The 19,057-nt window shown below is 53.1% G+C and overlaps 2 protein-coding genes across 5 annotated transcripts in view; one reads left to right on the plus strand and one right to left on the minus strand.

Annotated features, from left to right (window-relative positions):
• Positions 1–13,577, plus strand: part of TVP23A (trans-golgi network vesicle protein 23 homolog A) — a 28,024-nt gene extending 14,447 nt beyond the window's left edge. The window contains exons 3-7 of the mRNA XM_042971340.1: positions 10,985–11,129; positions 11,644–11,733; positions 11,891–12,019; positions 13,007–13,135; positions 13,518–13,577. Of these exons, the coding sequence (XP_042827274.1) occupies positions 10,985–11,129; positions 11,644–11,733; positions 11,891–12,019; positions 13,007–13,135; positions 13,518–13,577 (553 nt within the window). The remainder of the gene's footprint in view (positions 1–10,984; positions 11,130–11,643; positions 11,734–11,890; positions 12,020–13,006; positions 13,136–13,517) is intronic.
• Positions 1–19,057, minus strand: part of NUBP1 (nucleotide binding protein 1) — a 35,331-nt gene that overhangs the window by 713 nt on the left and 15,561 nt on the right. For 2 of the 4 annotated variants that reach the window (XR_006212351.1, XR_006212350.1), the window contains exons 8-11: positions 18,777–18,887; positions 18,399–18,501; positions 15,097–15,180; positions 14,371–14,537 (exon numbers count right to left, since the gene is read on the minus strand). Coding sequence is in view for 1 of the 4 variants with exons in the window: in XM_007076882.3 (XP_007076944.1) it covers positions 14,479–14,537; positions 15,097–15,180; positions 18,399–18,501; positions 18,777–18,887 (357 nt within the window). In the remaining 3 variants the exon portion in view is untranslated. Of the gene's footprint in view, positions 1–7,687; positions 8,104–8,290; positions 8,410–14,283; positions 14,538–15,096; positions 15,181–18,398; positions 18,502–18,776; positions 18,888–19,057 lie in introns of those variants that run through there. The other 2 variants (XR_006212349.1, XM_007076882.3) reach the window with 2 other exon arrangements.

Genomic DNA, 19,057 nt, shown 5'->3' on the forward strand with positions numbered 1-19,057 from the left:
CACACCACATAGAATAAAATCATGAACCCCATGGACCCATCACTCAGCTTCAGGAATGATAAACTCATGGCCAGTTCTTTGAATTATCCCCTGGTTATTTTGAAGCAAACTCCAGACATCACATCACGTCACTTCAAGCATAATTTGATATGTTCTCTCTAAAAGAAAACTCATTTTTATTTTTTTAAAGGACATTTTCTTTTTCTTTTTCTTTTTTTTTTTGAGTTTATTTATTTTGAGAGAGAGGGCCAGAGTGCATGCAGGGGAGGGGCAGAGAAAGAGGGAGAGAGAATCCCAAGCAGGCTCTGCACTGTCAGTGCACAGCCTGACGTGGGGCTTGATCCCATGAACTGCGAGATTGTGACCTGAGCTGAAATCAAGAGTCAGACGCTTAACCGACTGAGCCACCCAAGTGCCCCGAGAAAGGTAATTTTTAAAAGCAGAACCACAGTAGCATTTCTCACTTAAAAATAATAATTCGCAAATACTGTGAAATACCCAGCCAGTGTCCAAAGTTTCTTGATTGTCTCGTAATTTTATTTACTTATTTGTTGGAACCGCAGCCCAGTAACATTCCCACGTTGCCGGATTCCTTAGGTCCTTTTAACCCATAGCCTTCCCAGTCTCCTTCTGTCTTTTCTAACCCTTTGCCATTGCTTTGATGGTCTGTAGAGCTTCCTCCAGTCTGGATTTTGTTTGTCCTTCAGTATTTTCCTTGGCCCCCTAGATTTCTTGCACGTTAGTAGTTGGAGCCGGAGGCTGGATGGGATTCCGCTGTGGTTGATTTGACGCCAGTTTCAAGGGGCGGGGGGTGGGGTGTCCTTCCACCGGGGGCTCCTGATGCCTGCTTGTCCTCAGCTCTGTCCCTCCCTGAGTCCTCTCAGTGTGAACTGTAGTGATCTACAGTCTCCCCCCAATGACGTTTTGGTCATTGGCAGGTGTACATTACAGAGACAGGGCACATTGTGTGTTAGATTCTTGCCCTTCATTCTCCTGTGTTGTAGACACGATCGGGGTCATTCTCCTGTGTTGTAGACACGATCGCGTCCTCTTTTTTCTCCCATAGGTGAGCGAAGGGCTTGTAAGTATCAGATGAGTTGCAGATTGTTTCTCAGATGGTCCCACCGGTGGCCGGGCAGGAGCCTCTTCCAGCCGGTTTTCGAGTCTTTTGTCTGACTTCCATGGTCTGTGACAGCCTCCTTGCTACCTGGGGTGTACGGATGCCCCGGGCTTGTGTGCGTTTGTCCATCTGTGCCTGGAATCCCCCGCGTGGAGTCCAGAGGTCAGCGTCTGGGTGCGTCTCTGGCCTCAGCTCCCAGGTTCTGTGGCCACACAGTGTGTCAGGTGGACCCGGACTCATCTCTTAGTGGATGTATTGGGGGGAGGGGTTTCACCAATGTCTGTGGCTCAGCGGGGGGCAGCTGACAGGTGCGGCAGCCTGGAAACTCTAGGCTGAAATGAAGGACTTGGGTTCTGGTGCAGAGTCTGCCGCTCAGAGCAGCTGCTAGCACTTAGCGAGCCTTCCCGACCCTTCTTTGGGCAGACCCGCTTCCCTCCGGGGCGTGAAGCCAGAGAGAGGGGAGGTGGGGCCTGATTCCAGCTGCCGTTACCTGCATAAATGCTTCTTTGCTCAGAGCCTGGGGCGATTCACTTCACCTTGCTTCCTGGCTTCCTCATCTGCAAGATGCCTCTCTGTCCCCTTCCTACCTGGCTTCCTTGGGCTCATTTGTCCCAAGGTGGGTGTTATGGGTTGACTCGTCTCCTCTCCCCCCAGAAAAGATCTGTGGAAGTTCTAACCTCTAGTCCCACAAAAGGTGAGCTTATTTGGTAAGAGGGTCTTTGCGTTTGCAGATAGGATTAGTTAAGATGAGGTCACACTGGAGCAGGGTGGGCTGCTAATGCAGAGTGACTGGTGTCCTTATAAAAAGCCAACCCCGGGAAGGCAGGCTCGTTGAGGACGCCGTGCGACACTGGGGGCAGAGATTGGGGTGAGGCAGCCACAAGCCCAGGCACGCCACCAGAAGGTAGAGGAGCGGCACGGGACGGATCGTCCCCCATGGCCCTCAGCGGGAACCAGCCCGGTCCACGCTGTGAGTTTGGATTTCTGGCCTCCGGGTGGGCAGGGAGAACTTTCTGTTGTTTTAAGTCACCCCGCTGCTGGTGCTTTGTTCACAGTACCTCCAGGAGACGAATACAGCGGGTGGCTGCTTTCCCCGGTTCCTGCCCCCCCCAGGTTGCTCTGAGGCCCCAGCAGCACTGGCATCACCTGGATGCTCATTGAGATGCAGACTCTCGCCCCACCCCCGCCCCGGACCTCCCGAATCAGAATCCTGATTGAACGAGGGACCCAGGTGATCCGTCTGAGGAAGAAGGGGGTGGAATGGCGAGTCCCCGATGCACTGTGTCTGGGAGCAGCTGGCATTTATTGAAGCCCCGCTGCCCGCCAGGCAGTGCCCCAAGCCCTCAGGGACATTATCGTCCCCTCGTGGTTTCCCCGCGTCCCCCTGGAGTCAGCACTGCTACCGTGCACGTGCTGCTCCGCTTGGGGCACGTGATTTACGTGAACTACGCCTGATTGGCACCCCACCCCCACCCCAGCAGCCCTTCTCACCCCGTTTCATGGGTGAGGAGAACGGGACTCTCACAGAGAGGTTAAGCCACCTGCTCAGGGTCACCCAGGTCTTCGGTGGTGGAGCTGGGATGTGAACCCGGCCAGACCTCTGATCAGCGTGTCCCAACTTGTACCCAGAGCCGCTACTCCCCCGCTCCCCCCCACGCCCCCTTCTTTGGGAGAGCTCCTGAGGGCAGCTCTCATTTCCCCATTTCTTTTCTCTGGCTTGGAAGTTGTGGTAAACTACACATCATGTAAAATTGGCCATTTTTAACCATTTAAAGTGAACGATTCTGTGACAGGCGTGGAACCATCACCATTGTCTGGTTCTAGAACCTTTGCATCCCCCCAAAAGGAATCCCCCTTGCCCATTGAACACAAACTCCCCGTTCCCCTGTCCCCCTGCCCCCTGCAGCCTCTCCTGTGCTTGCCGTCCCTCTAGATCGGCCTGTTCCGGATGTTTCCCAGGAGTGGGAATCCTACCCTATGTGCCCCGGCTGCTTTGGCTCAGCATTTCCGTTTGTTTTCCAGGTTCCTCTGCGTTGTAGCAGGTGTTAGCCCTTCGTCCCTTCTTATTTTTCATGTTTTTTATTGTGGTTACATATGCATCATCTAAAGTGAACCATTGCGACCATTTCCAAGTACAGCTCGGTGCTGGTAAGTACGTTCACACTGTTGTGCAAGCGTCACCACCGTCCGTCTGCCAAACCGAAACTCGGTACACATTGAGCAATGACTCTGTTCCCTCGCCGTCCTGCTTTGCTGGCTGTGTGAACCTTCCTGCTCTAGATTCCTCGTGCAGGTGGATCCGACAGTATCTCTGCCTTTCTGTCTGGCTTTTTTCACTTAAGCCTCACGCTTTCAAGGTTTGTCCTCCCGATGGCCTGTGTTCATGCTTCCTTCCTCTCTCTGGCCGTATAAGGTCCCGCTGTGTGGATCGGTCCTATTTTGTTCATCTACCTAGCACTGGACACGTTTCGGCCATCGGGAAGGTTGCTGCTGTGCAGACACACGTGCAGGTTTTTGCTGGAAGACAGGTTTTCCGTTGTTTTGGCTTCCAGTTGTGAAAACTCTAGGCTCTGTGGCTGGGGGAGGGGAGGGTGTCTCTGCCTTGGTGCTCTCCTGGGAAAGAGGGGAGGATCCCCCCAGAGGGCCCGCATGGGCCGATCAGCCAGGGGCCCACTGACTTGTCTCTGGGGGTCCACTTTAACTTGCTGCTAAGCCTGTCCAGCCTCTAAAGTTGGGATGCCTCTTTAAGAAGAAATAAAGAACAGAAACAAGTTACAACCCTGGCGACCAGAGGGAAGTCTGGTTATTTTGTTTGTTTGTTTAAATTTGCTAAAACACTCAGACTTCTGTCGTGCTGATCTTTGAATCCAAGCCGTGAGGACATAGCGGTCCGCATCTGTGTAGGCGTCCCAACTGTCTGAAAACCTGCCTTCCCGGGCTCAGTTGACAGAGGTGGAAGGGGGACATTGTCATTTGAGGCAACGAGGGACTCTGCAGGACAGAGGTGTGAACACTACCTCTGGGGCATTCTGGAGAAGAAACCTCCAATTCTCTGCAGACGGTTCGCCCCCCTGGCTGGCCAGGCCCACGGGGTTTCAGAAGGGCACAGAGGGGTCCCCGCTTTTAGAGGCCGGAGGGACCCACACCTGTTTTTTTTTTTTTTTGCTCCTGGAGCTGAGTCCATGTTGAGGAAGGAGTAGGGAGGGCCCCTTGATTGAGAGGAGCCCATGAGTCCCCTGAGGTGTAGTTAAAATGCAGATGGGGGCTCAGGAGGCCTGGTGGGGGTCTGCTGATCACACGTTTCCAGCCAGACCCCAGCAGTCGAGGGGAGCGGATGAGGGATGGGCAGGCGGCGTTGCGCCTGGGGGTCCCCTTCCTCCCACGTCTTCGTGCTGGCACGCTGCTGGGAGCGGAAGAGACACCTGACTCTAAGTGGGCGTCGGGGCTGAAGAAATAAATAGCACGCTGCTCATTTTTAACAGTTGGGGGAAAACCTCTGACAGAGGATGTCTAAAAGGAGCATCCCCAGCCCAGGCTTTCTCCCCGCCCACCCCCCCCCCCCCGCCCCATCCCCCCCCCCCCCCAACAAATTGTAACCATGAATGAGAAACAGTGATTAGCCACAGCCACCTCATGCCCCCTCTGGTCTGGTGTCCTAGGGATTTCCTGTCCAGGAACCTCAGGCACCTGGGGCAGATGTTGTCCTCCCATCTTACAGATGAGTAAACCAAGGCCCTGAGCCTCGGCCAGGGCCGTACATTCACTCGGCAAGGATGGTGTGCGAGCGTGGGTCTAGGCTCTCTGGCTCTCCCTGCCCCCACTGTCTGGGTGGGGGCTGGGCAGGCATTTATGTTGCAAGTAGGAGTGGCCTTTTGTTGGTTGGTTGGTTGGTGGTTTCTTTCTTTCTTTCCTTTTCTTTTTTTTTTTTTTTTGTGCGAGGAGCTGGTAAGCCCAGAAGAAAGGACCTGCTTTCTGGAATTTTCCTCATGCATCCAACTGTAATGGTCAATTACTCAGTTGGGGATTTTTAGGTCTGGATTTTTATTGTGACCACAGATAACCCCTAGAATATCAATTCGTGGGCTTGGTTTATTCTTGCCTCAATGCAAAGTTGAGGTTGCCTCTGATTTCTTTTTCTACTTTTTAATTTTAATTTACATAAAAGTACAGAGAACAGTGAGCCTCCATTGGGATCAGCACGTGGCCAGTGTTACATCCTCACCCCTGCATCCACTCCAGCCCCTGGGTCATTGGGACGCAAATTCTAGGCACAACCTCATATGCTTGGTTGGTTGGTTGGTTGGTTGGTTGGTTGTGGCAGAGTAAACCGAGGAGTAAAGATACGGTCTTTCCTCAGCCTTTGTCCCAGTGAAAAGCAGAGCTTTCCCCAGTGTCTGAAGGATGATATATAGGACATATATAGGATATATATGATATATATGTTATATATGATATATGTATATTTTATAATCTAATTAAATATATATAGTTTCTGTTTTTGTTTTAAGTATGCTTCATGCCCAGTGGGGAGCCCAATATGGGGCTTGAACTCACGACCCTGACATCAAGAGTCGGATGCTTCACTGACTGAGTCACCCGGGTACCCCTGAAGGAGGAGGTTTTAAATTAAAGGAAGAGAACGTAAAATACAATGTTTGCTGAGGAATTCAAGCTGGAGATAGTCTTTAAAAACCAGAGCATGATTTTCAAAGTAATTTAAACAAACACAAGACAATTTTTTAAGATACTGTTCAATCTCTGCTGAATTTGGGATTAAACCAACCTTTCCCCTCAAGTCAGACCTGCCTTAGAAGCGTATGGGAGGGACGCCTGGGTAGTTCGGTCGGTTAGGCGTCTGACTCTTGATTTCAGCTCAGGTCATGATGTCACAGTTTGTGACATCGAGCCCCCTGTCGGGCTTTGCACTGATAGCCCGGAGCCTGCTTGGGATTCTCTCTCTCCCTCTCTCTTTCTCTTTCTTTCCCTCCCCTGCTCACCTTCTCAAAATTAACCTTAAAAAAAAAAAAATGGGACAGGGGACTTGTGTCCTTGTGGGACCTCCCCCTATTTTATTTTATTTACTTTGTTTAGACACAGCCTCTCCCCAACCCCCATCCACCACCCTCTGTGTCCATTTTTTAGAGCAGTTTTAGGTTTACAGAAAAATTGAGCAAACAGTACAGAGTCCCCATGAGCCCTCCCCCGCCCCAAAGTTTCCCCTATTAACAGCTTACATTAGTGTCTTGGATGTGTTACAAACCAACACGGCATTGTTACCTACAGTCCCTTGTTTACATGAGGGTCCGTGCTGGTGGTGGGTATTTTCTAGGCTTTGACATAAGCATAATGACATGTATCCACCATTGTGTCGTGGAGAGTATTTCACTGCCCTGAAAGTCCCCATATTCTTCTCTCCCTTCCCCCCACTGTCCACAAACCCTAGCAACTTTTTTTTTTTTTTTTTTAACTGTGTCTACCGTTCAGTTTTTCCCAGAATGTCCCTAGTGTTGGAGTCCTACAGTAAGCAGCCTTTTCACACTGGCTTGATTTTGTAACATGCATTTAAGGTTCCTCTTGGCCTTTTCATGGCTTGAGAGCTCATTGCTTTTTAGGGCTGAATAACATTCCCCTGTGTGGAAGGACCCACAGCCGATCGATTCACCTATTGAGGACATCTTGGGTCACTCGCAGTTTGGGGCAGTGATGCATAAGGTTGCTGTAAATATCTGTGTCCTGTGGTAGGTGTGGACTGAAGTTTTAGACTCATTTGAGTAAATCCTGAGCAGCGTGATTACTGGATTGTATCACATGCAGAGTTTTTAGGGTGATTTGCAAAGATTTCTCTGGTCAGGAGCTTCAAGCAAAACTTTTCAAAGGTATGATGTACATTAAGTACGCTAAAGTAGATGGTTTGAACTTTTTTTTTTAAGTTTGTTTATTTTGAGGAGGAGAGAGACGGAGAGAGAAAGAATTTCAGGCAGGCTCTGCACCATCGTGTAGAACCCAATGTGGGGCTCGAACCCAAGAACTGTGAGATCATGACCTGAGCCGAAGTTGGATGCTTAACCAACTGGGCCACCCAGGTGTCCCTGGTTTGAACTTTTATACGTGTATCCACACGAGATGGAGATACAGAGTGTCTCCAGCACCTTGGTCACCTTCTCAGTCACCCTCCCCTCAACCACCCCCAGAGAAAAAGATGCTCTGATTTCTAGCACGATCCATTGGTTCTGCCAGCCAGCCAGCCAGCTCCCAACCTGCAGCTTCTGAAAGCAGATGTTTTGCGGGGGGGGGGGGGGGGGGGGGGGGGGGGAGTGGAGGGGGGAGGTGGGGGGCCATTAGTAGCAATTAGCTTTAGTTTGGTTTGTTTTTAAAAATTTTTTCACTTTTATTTATTTTAGAGCATGAGCTCTCCAGTGAACAGGGAGGGAGGGAGACAGAATATGAAGGAGAGAATAAGAATCTCAAGCAGGCTCCCTGCTCCGCGTGGAGCCGGACACAGGGCTTGTTCGTACAACCCTGGGATCCTGGCCTGAGCCGAAATCGAAATCAAGACTCAGATGCTCAACCCACCGAGCCAGCCAGGCGCCCCTATTTTGATTTGTTTTGAATAGCGCCCAGTATCATCATTGTTCATGCCGGTCTGGGGCAGAGGCTGGCATACTTCCTGGGTAAGAACATTGTCGACTTGGCAGGCTAGCGAATGAGTAAGCGTGGCTGTTCCAATAAAACTTTACTTAGAAGACAGAAGTGGGCCAGATTGGGCTCCTGGGCCAGAGTTTATGAGCCCAGGGTACAGTGGTGCTTTTCCTATGCAAAATTCAGGTCTGGGCTGCGCTGCAGGCCCGGCCCCGCCTGCCCTGGGAGGGGGTAGTAGCCTGGCGCACACCTTTATGCTTCCTCAGGTGGCTTGCACGCGCCTTCAGGGCCGAGAACCTTCCACATCCCCTCCGAGGGGAAGACCGCAGCTGTGGGGCACAGAACTGTGAACATGGATTTACGCTAAAACACAAGGCCGTAAGGATTCGACCCCCCCCCCCCCCCCCCCCCCCCCGCCTTGACCGCATCTGAAGCAATTTCATTTCCCCTCCTCTCCTCTCCCCTCCTCCTCCTCCTCCTCTCCTCTGGGCCTGGCCTGCCGAGGGTGGCCTACCGAGCGGAAAGTGCTACCTGTTCAAGCTGAGGAATGGAGAAGGTTCTTCGGTGAAATGGAGGGATGGGGGGCAGGCTGGATCTGGAGAGGTCAGGAGTCTCGGGGGATCCCTGCAGAGACAAAGGTCTGCCCCTGGCTAGTGAGAGAGAAAGTTGTGGTCTTGAGGGGAATTTCACAGCTGGGTTCCTTGGAGGTAGATGGGTTTCGAGTGACTGAGGGCTGAGGTAAGCCAGTCACGGTCTGTGAGCACGATCTGTGTTTCAAGCACTTTTGACGTGCCACCTTCCACTTGATCTTTTAATAGCTAGGATGTGGCTGGTGTTGGCATTCCCATTTTACACAAGTGGAGATTGAGTGCCCAGAGGTTGAGTGGCTGAGGGAGGGCAGCGGAGCCGCTCCGAGGTCGGAGTGGGATTTGAACGCGGGCAGTCTGGCACCTCAGGACTGGTTGCCTCTCGAGGGGCAAGCGGGTGGGTGCCTGGGAGGGTGGAGTTGGAAGCCAGTGGCCTTGGGATGTGGAGGTGACTGTCAGGGTGCTCTGTGGCCATGGAGGTGGCAGAGAGAACCCCGGGGGGTGGCAGGCTGCCCCCCCTCCCCCCACCGTCCCCCGGCAGGGAAAGGCAGACAGGTGAAAGCCATGGCCCTCACTGCTCTCAAGACCAGGAAGCTCCCCCTGTGAGTGCTGGCGGGGGACAGAGGCGGACCGAAGGAGGGTTTGGAGGGCGGCCCAGAGGACAGCCTGCATCGGACAGGATGAAAGCCGTATTTGAGAGTGCAGGAGGCATCCTTTTTTTACTTTGGCCTTTGAATAATGATGGCCACGATAATAGTACTTTCCATTATAAATTAAGGAAATCATTTGACGGGTACCTAACTAAGCAGAACCTTCCAACAATGGGAATTTTTCTGCATTTGTTAGGAAACCACAGCCAAAAAAAGTGGGTGGGCAGGGGATTTATTCGAATGCATGAAATTCCAGGTTTTAGCCTGGATCCGTGGACGTGGGTGGGTGTCTCCTACGTCTTTTACGTCTACACTGTCCTACAATATAAACTCAGCTCCATGACTTGGCACGACAAATATTTGCCGAGAATCTTAAATGCCAGGTACGATTATCAGGCATGTAAAATGATCTCAAACATGGCTTTTTCCCTGAAAGAACTTTCATTTCTGGAAAGAGGACTTCTTTATCTTCAAGGTGGAGGCATTAAGATTGTATTAAGACATTTAGTTAAAAGATTCTCAAGATTTAAGGTTAGGGGCGCCTGGGTGGTTCAGCTGATTAAGCATCTGAGTCTTGATCTCAGGTCATGATCTCAAGGTTTGCGAGTTCAAGCCGCGCGTCGGGCTCTGTGCTCTCTGCTTCGGATCCTGTCTCCGTTTCTGGCCCTCTCCGTTCACGTATGTGTACTCCCTCACGAACATTTAAAAAAAAGATTTATGGTTAAAAGGGCGTCAGAGACTGCTGAGGGTCTTATGTTCGGGAATATTCCAGATCTGGACAGTCTATGAGATCACATCTGATTCTTCAGGGCTAGGTACATGTCCCCGGCTGGCTTGCACCCCAGCCACCAGGAGAGCTCAGGATATGAAAGGGACAGAGGAGAAGTGTTCTGGCGAATGGCCGGTGGTTTGGCACCTCTCGCTCCTCCTTTGGAACACCAGGAGTAAATTTAGAAGCCACTATGAATTCCGGTTCTCAATCAGTTCACGTTCCCTTGAGAGTCAGAAACCGCACAATTACACAGGAACCCAGTTCGCTTATTCTGTGCGGTCCTTCTTGGAAAGAATGAGCAGGTGCCTGCCTGATGCCACTGCCAGTTAGAGGCTCATGGGCCAATATGAAACACGGCCTGTGATATTTTATTAATCGTATCAGTCTCTGTCCTTTAAAAATATTTTCCCGTTGCAACTTTTAATTTCTGGCTTCTCTTGCAAATACCAGATCCAGCAGAGCTGGGTGAGGAGGCCTGCCCCTTCCTCCCCTCCCTCCCCTCCCTCCCCTCCCTCCAGAGCCCTGGCTGGTGCTTTACCTGCCAACCACCGTCCCCCTTGCAGGGCTGCTTTCTCCATCTTGGCTGCTTGTTTCTTCCCGTGCTCTATCAAAGTACATGCCAGAAGGGTCCCCTACCTGGTCCGTGTCACCCACCACCAGCACCTGCCTGACCCCTATAGGTCTTTGTTCTCTCCGCCCTGGATACGTGGGTGGCCTCGTCATCCATCTAACCTTGGGTCTCTGGTCTCTCAGACTTTTTTCTTTATAAATTGCTGCGAGACGAGTCAGGATTTCCCTCTCTCCAGGAACACGCGTTCCCCGGTGACACGAGACTGCACCCACGGGCTGCACGTGGACTGCTCTGTTACTGGTGGAATAACCCAACCTTTACCTTTAGGGAACTGGTCCTTATCACTGCCAGGTGGGGAGGCAGTGACCACTGTCCTGTTTCACTTCAGAGGTACCCAAGTTTCGAAGAAGGCAAGTGATCTTTGAGATCGAGTTAGGGGAAAGTACTGGATTCTTCGAGAGGGGAGAGATGCTAGTATACTAATGACTGTTTCAGAACTTGTGACTTACGGACGTTTGCAGAGCTGCGGCCTGAGTCGGGCTCGCAGTGCACTGGGGACAACGCGGAAAGTCAGAACCCACAGAGTGAGCTCGGTGACTGCCCTCTTGGCCTTTGCAGTGAGGGGGCTTCTGGGTTCTTTCCTAGGCACCCGTTGGCCACCTTTTTCCATCTGTTTTTCCGAGTGAGCGCCATCGTCACCTATGTGTGCTGTGACTGGTTCAGCAGAAGCTTTGTGGGCTGCTTTGTCACCGTGCTTCTCCTCCTGTCCTTTGACTTCTGGTCTGTGAAGGTAAGGCCCCTTCGCTCATGATGCCGTCGTTCCAGAAACACAAGGGCTGTGTTTCTAGATGGTGACCCTCCGGCGGCACGTGGCCGATTTGAGCCGAGAGGTACTTTCCTTGAAACTGCAAATACATACTGAGCCGACATTACTTGAAATTCAAGTTAAAACCCATTGTTCAGAGTTGAACGATGGTTCTGGTCCCCACTTGTCATCGCTGGAAGGACGTGTCTTATGCAAGTGACTGCTCCACCTGGCTTTGGATTTTTGGCAAACCTGGCATACATTTAAAATATGCCACATATTTTTGGAGGGGGGGGTGTGTGTGGTGGTGGGGGGAGTCACTTACAGGTAAACTGAGTTGAAAATTAGGAGACTCCCACGGATTCTCAGAACCTGCCACGGTTCAGTTCCCCTCTCCCCCTGCTCCCGGGACAAGTTCAACACGAACGGACTTTTTGTCAGTGAAAAGACGACTCGTTCTTTACGGCGTGCCTGGGGTCCTTCTGTCCATGTCCCCCAGAACGTGACCGGGAGACTGCTGGTGGGCCTCCGCTGGTGGAACCACATAGACGAAGACGGGAAGGGCCGCTGGATTTTTGAGGCCAGAAAGGTACCGTCCGCTAGGGGTCCGCCTCGCAGCGGGGACGTGGCTGTGGAAGTTTGCGCGGGTCCCCTCTGGGCTCCATGCGGGTCTGGTGGCCGCCGCATGCAAAGAGCGAGAACGGGAGTGCGCTCCCGTTGAAGACGGGGCCCTCCCTCCCCGGCAGGCGTCCCCGCAGCGCAGCGTGGCCACAGAAGCGGAGGCGCGCATCTTCTGGCTTGGCCTCATCATCTGCCCGCTGATTTGGACCGTGTTCTTCTTCAGCACCTTGTTCTCCTTGAAGCTCGAGTGGCTGGTAAGGCACCGCCCGGCCCTGGCGTGGCTTCGCCATCTGCGCGCAACAGGCGGCACGAGCGGGTTCCGTTGTCGTCTGCCAATTGGTTGGAAACCGCTTTCCTAGATGGTTCACGTACCGGGCCATTCACCCATTTAGCGTGTGCCATTCGCCGGGTTTCCAGGGGATTCACTGTGGTGCCGGCAACACCAAGCCAGTGTGGGGGTCGTTTCATCCCCCCAGAAAGAAACCCTGTACCTTTTAGCCCTCACTCCCTCCTGGCCCTGCTCCTCGTTCTTCTGTTTCAATAGGTTCACCTATTGCAGGTACTTTCTATAACTAGAATTCTAGAACATGATTGCTTGTGATCTTCTCTCACTTAACATGGGATTTTCAAGGTTCGTCGGTGTTGCAGCATTTATCAGTATTTCTTTCCTTTTCTATGGCTGTGTAATAGCCCCCTCTACGGCCACGCTACGTTTGCTTTATCCATTCCCCCACCGATGGCCATGGGCTGGATCTTTTGGATGCGTAGGAATAATGCTGAGGAAGGAGTTGAAAGCAAAGCATGTGCTAGCCTACTCTGGAACCTTCCTCAATAGGAATAAGCTCACCTCAGAGTTATGAAGTTTCATTTCAGTTTTCTTACCATCTCAGTGCTGTGATCTGCCTCACTTACTGGGAAAACAAAATACCCACAGACCGTAGGAGCAGCAGTATAATTAAAAGCAGGGGCTCTGGAGTTTGGATGCTGGTCCAGCCCTGCATCGGCTCTGGGACTGTGCGCAACTTTGATTCTCTGGGCTTCACTTTCTTCCCTGTAAAATGGGATGATAATGGCACCAACCTCTTGGGTTGTTGACAAGGTACCTGTGATGATCGGCGAGTGCTCAGAGAAGGTTGGCTGTGACTAGGTACAGGCCAGAGTTGCTTCTATGTGGTTTGGGGGGAGTGGGTGGGTGGGGTTCAATATATGCTCTTAAAAGAATTTGCTTTGTCTGAGCGCAGGCCCTTGTGATAGCTGGGATTTCTCTCCAAGCTGCTAACCTCTATGGCTACGTCCTTTGTAAGATGGGAGGTGAGAGGGACATCAGCAAAATCACAGCCAGTTTTCTGTCCCAGATGGTGTTCCAGACGGTGAGTTACTAGAGTCTTCCTCCCGCACCCCTGCACTCCAGACGCCGAAAGGGAAGGAGGCCCACTAGCCAATGCCATTTTAACATTTTCTGTATCAACCAAGCTACCCTGTCAGTACCCCCCAAAAATACCACACAAAAATATTTTTTTTAACTTTGCATAGATTTCTACACGTGAGAGTAATCTTTGAAATTTGACCAGGCTCTTCTTACAACTGGTTGAACCATCTTAAAATCTGACCAGGGCTGCTTTAGACCAAGACATTGAGCGATGAGCTCTGTGGGCTTTTGGTTACATCGTGGGTTTGCTCTGGCCCCTGAATCAGCAGAATCAGGCCCCTCACTTGTGAGGACAAAGCCACAGCTGACTTTTCCCCTTGCAGGCCAGCCCAAGGGACTTCCAGAAGCCTGGCCTCAAGGGGCTGGAGATTCACAAGCATTAGGTAAGAGGTGGGATCAAGGTGGGGGCCCGGGCACAGAGCCAGGGGAGAGCCAGCCTGTGTCCTCCGGGTTTTGTCGGCCTCCCCCCTGCCCTTTCCTCACACTGAACACATACAAAATCAACCATATGTGCAGGCATGAAGGGAGGGGGCAGGAAATGAGAGAAAGGGAGAGAACGAGGGATTTGCCCATCTGTCTGCCCACGCCCCGAGAGAGATGGGAAACGGGAATTCACTCTTCCCTCGGTGTCCATTCCTGCACATCTCCTGGCAATGAAGAGAATTCTAGAATTTACATGGGTGTCTCCTTTTATGTAATTAAAAAAAACCAAAAACCCTATAAGCTGTCTTATAGGATGCTAGAAATTACTGGCTATAGTGTGCACTAGGTACAGACACAGATGACCTCTTCTGTTTCCATGGGTGATTTAAGAGCTTTTTAAGGGCTTCTGGGGACTAATTTTTCCCTCATTCTGAAGCAGCATTTGGACTGTGCTACTTGAAGCCATGACTGGGTTTTGCAGTGAAGCCACACATCCATCACCGGGGTTCTTTTTTAGGCTTATCTTCTGAGGCAGCAGTGGCTTGAGGGAGAAGTTCTGTAACTGCACAAGCTTCCAGCAGAGAATTCCCTGACCAATAAGCCGTTGGCTCTTTCCTGGAAGCAGGCCTTGGGGGAGAGGTTTGAGGTTCTTATTTTTAAGAGGCGTGTTTGTAAAGAATGCCTTTATGTGTGTTGAAAAGTATACAAATCCTATGACTCAAGCATCTCTAAAAAAATGACTTCATGCCATACCAGAGTCTGGTCCCTTTCTGCCTGTGACCCCACTTTGTCCCCATGCTGCTCAGGCTGGAGTGCAAGTGCGGCTTGCGTCTTGAATGTTCTCGAATGTTCTCTTGTGTTTCAGGAGCTGATGAGGTGCTCTTCTTTTGGCTGATGGAGACCACAGAACTCCTGGATTTCTGGAACACGAGACACAGAAGCAGTGACGATGAGGCAGTGTCTCCGGCAGCTGTGCCTGTGCTGGTGAGGGCTGAACCCCCAGACGGCCTAACTCCCAAAACAGCCCTGTTCTGCTGCTGCCCTAACTCTTCAAAAGCGCTCACCCATGGTCCTATCTGGCTGAAGTCTCCCATTGGCTCCTTCCACAGATCAAGAATCCTGGGAATGCTGGTATTGGCCCCGGACACCATCTTCCTAGGTAAAAGGAACTCTACTGTGCGCCATGAGCCTATACGCTTTAACAACTGACTGCTCCCAGCCCCCCTAAAATCCAGGCTTCCAATGGCCGCCCACCAATGTAGTCAGGTCGGCACAGGTTTGTTTTTTTTTCCTTTAACCAGTTTCTCACAGACGCCTGGCTTCCTGGGCTGAGGGTCATCCCAGCCCCTACTAGCCCTCCCGTCCCCACCCGAGGCTACATGGCAGTGACCCTAATGCTCCACAGATGACCCTAGACAGGATCTTATCCCACTCAGCCCCACAGCCCTCTGAGTTCCCGGGACTCGCACGCACACGTACTTTGAATGATACCTCTGTAGGCTAAAGCAGCTGGGGAATCCGGTGCATCAATCAAAAAAGACTGTCCTTTGTCACAACTCTTACCTTAAGGAGATAAAGGAGAAAACATCGGTGAAGACAGTGGCCACACGAACTGGGGGTTCTTTCTGGTCGTGTGACCTTAGGAAGGCCTTGAGCCTCACCGGACAAGAGCAAAGCTGAGAAACACACAAAATGAACAGGAGCGTACAAGACGTGGGTTCCACCTGGTGCGTTTTCCACGGCAGCGGCCACCTGTCTGCTGGGCTTTCCCAGCACCCTCCCAAGGACACACAGTGGGGTCCTAGGATCCAGGTGCCATGGTGCAGGGACCTCTGGCAGTGGTCGGAGACCCTGCCAGGCAGGTGCTCTTTTCTTCTCCCCCTATCCTGGGCAGAACCCCATCAGCCTACCCAGCACTGCTGGAGAAGCAGGTCTGTGGTTCTGCTCCCCAACCTTAGGTGGGCCGTGGCAAGGCCAAGTGCCGAACTATCCCTTTCTCACTTCCCCTCGTACTTGGGCACAGGGCCAGGGAAACCGAGTTGGGGGGGGGGGTGCAGGGAGGATCCAAGAGGAGAGGGGGTTGGCAGAGGTGGAGCCCAGATGAGCCCAGGCTACCCTGGGACCATGGCAGAAATGGGGTAGCTAGACTAGGTCTGGGGAATCCCAGCACAGTCCCGTGATGGCCACGATGTTCTCAAGTCTTCCCTTCCCCAGTAGGCCCTCCCCTTCCAAAGGTACCCTGGTTCATTCCCCATTTTCGAGGCTCCCCTTTCCTCTGACTGTGCTCTAAGAACAGTCCTGTCAGAAGAGCTTGTTGCTGAGGCTTTCTGGTGTCCTCTGGGGACATCGAGGCAGCAGCAGCCCCCCCGGCAGGGATGGGGGGCATTGTTATCACCCCCTCTTACAGAGGCGGCTGTCAGGACTTGGAGCCTCCAGCCGGCGGTGGGGAGAAGCAGGACTGAGGCCTGGGAGGGGCTGAGAACCCCAGGGCCAGTGAGGTGGCCTTACCTCCTGCCCCAGGGCTCCCACCCAGGCTGGACCGCAAGCTTCATCCCTTCCTGTCTGTGTCCGGGCATCCACCTTGGCTCCCGCTGGACAAAAGAGTTCACGAGGGTCACAGTGCCCTCACCGCCTTGTCCTCCTTTCCACTGTACGAACGTGCTAACCCCCCTTCCTCACTGGTCTCCTGATTTCAACGACAAATGAGGCTCGGGGACATGTAACATCACACGGTACTGCTCCCTAGAAGACACTTCATTCTCTTAGCTTCAGACTGAGCTGCAGCCACCCCCGAGGGCCTCTGCTAGCAGCTCTTGTAAAGTGCTAGAACTTTGCTTCTTTGTGACTAGTGGACGGAGTCAGGCAGGAGGGCAGCTGCCTCCCTCCCTCACATGGGCTGGGACCTGCACACTGGCTTGGGGCTCCCCGAGCCTGGATAGGCTCTTCCGGGCCCCTCCCGTCCTATCATAGGGATCTGAGGGACCTGGCCTCCAGCTAGGGTACAGGCTCACAGCAGCGGGTACGCCCGGAGCCACTGCCCAGCCTGTCCCTCAGCAGCACCCCTGTGCTCCAGCTGCCGCTGGGGACCTTTAGCAGGAGACCTGTGCTCTGACCACCCGAGGGAAAAGGGTGAACTCAGCACCATGCCTGGTCGGCGCACAGTGGTTAATCTCCCTGGGTGTTTGCCCCTCCCTAAAAGAACAGCTGGGATTTCCTGTGGTACCTGGGGTCCCCCAGCGCAGAGTGCTTCTCAAGGGGGAGCAAAGGCTCCCAGGATATTCTCCTGGGCCCCAGGGTTCCAGAGAGGCACGCAGTCCTGGGGCAGCCCCACCTCCTTCCAGCCCCCCAACAATCTGGCCTGCCTGGGCGTGGCCCACACAGCTCCCCAGCCTGCTGCCAACCCTCAAGCCTCCCCTGCCTCTAAGAAGCAGTACGGGAGTAGGAACCTGGCCCTCCCCACACCCGTGTCTCCCATGGTCATCATGGCTGCCCATCGGCCCCAGCTCCTAGATGGCTGGGACCTCAGCCAACTTTCTCCCCAACCATCAAGTCCTGTCCCCTTCCCTCTCCTGCACGTCCCTTCCTCCACATGGCAACGCCCAGCCCCAGGCAAGTCCTACCCTCCTCCCCACTCCCCTGCAGAGCCGCCTGCAGGTCTCCCTCTCAGCACTCGCCCCTGTGCCCTGGCTCGGGGTCTGATTCTCATTTCCCAACTGCTGCAGGCCCAGCAGCCAAGCTTGGCTGCAAAGCTGTCCACACCCGGGCTCCAGCCTGCCTTCCAGCCTTCGCCCCTTGGCTTCCTGCAGGCCCAGGCCCCTCTGCTCGTGCTCCCACCCCACGGCTTCTGCACGTCCCCGGCACAGCCGACATACCCAAGTTCAACTCTGTGGTCCCCGGGAAACAAATGTGGAGGCAGGTATAACTTAAAAGGTGTGGACTGCCCTCCCCACCATGCCACTTAGCAACAGTGAACACACAATGGGGATGGGGTCCACCATTCCCTCCTCCAGGCTCACTGCCGCTCACAGGGTTGTCTAGAGGGGATGCGCGCGACTCTGGCATTAAAAACGGGGCATTTGTGGGGCACATGGTGGCTCAAGTGGGTTAAGTGTCCCACTTGAGCTCAGGTCGCAATCTCGCGGTCTGTGAGTTGGAGCCCCGCATCGGGTTCTGTGCTGATAGCTCGCAACCTGGAGCCTGCTTCGGATTCTGTGTCTCCCTCTCTGAACCTCCCCTGCTCTTGCTCTGTCTCTGTATCTCAAGAATGAACATTAAAATAATCTTTTTAAAAAGGGGGCATTTTTTCATGCAACATAGCCCCTGAAGGCAGACCAACACCCTCACCTAGTGCTGAGAGACAGGGCCCTCGGTGCTGTGCCGGACCTCCCAAGAGGCAGAAAGTCTTCCTAAGGGGTTTTCCAGGCTAATTGTGTTCAGGACTTTCACCTCAGAACCTAATTCCTGAGATGGGACCGCCCAGCATACCCCTGCCCAGTCCCCCTCCGGCCCCCTCGCCTTGGGTGAATTCCTCTCCCGTGGCCTCCCGGCATCTTGCAGACAGTCGTGACCCACGTTCCAGGCCCCACGCGGCCCCCTCGTGACCCAGAGGTTTACTCGTGCTGACTACACACCCAGGGGGCCTACGGTTTCCCTCGCCTGGAGATGAGCACCTGAAAGCAGGCCCTTCATCTGTGGCCCCACGGTCCACGGTCGCGGCCGTGCGGGGTGTGAACACCCCGCTTGGCGACACAAAGTTGAAATCGGCGCTCAGACTCACCCACCTATGTGTGGGTCCAGAGGCACTTTTCCGAGGAGAGGGATCTTCAGGTCCTGGCACAAGACCTCCGCACCCCCCGTCGTCGGTGGGAATATCTGAGACTCTTTCTAGGAGGCAAGTTAAAAGGGAAGAGTTAGGACTTTGTTTTCAGAATTAAAACTGGACATTTTAAAGCAACTTTAAAAAATGGCTGTTTGAATATGAAACAGTAACCACCCCAGCAGAGTTTTCCTTAAATCAGCAGTATTTTGTGTGTGTATGATCCCACTTCCCAAAATGAGGGGGAAAGCAGAAACTGTGTCACAGAAACCGTGTCCCAGGCTTTCCTCCACCACTACGAGGAAGGGCCTGGGCGGCCGGGCCCGGGCCACCGCATTCCCACCTTGCATTTGGGGCAGACGAAAACACTCATGTTCTCCACCACTCCGATGATGGGCAGCTTCACCTTGTGGCAGAAGCTGATTTCTTTGCGGACGTCCTGGAGGGACACCTCCTGTCAAGGTTCAAAACACCATTTATTTCAAGATCAAAGTGAAGACAGACCGTGTGCGGGCAGGGGCGGCACTGCAGTGGACTCGGCACCAGAAAGCCTCACGTTTAATAAGTATTTGGGCCCGACCATGTAGTGACGCCTGTTCGGGGCATGGACTCCCACAAACCCCG

Source organism: Panthera tigris, chromosome E3, assembly GCF_018350195.1.
Source record: "Panthera tigris isolate Pti1 chromosome E3, P.tigris_Pti1_mat1.1, whole genome shotgun sequence".
Classification (NCBI taxonomy): Eukaryota; Metazoa; Chordata; class Mammalia; order Carnivora; family Felidae; genus Panthera; species Panthera tigris.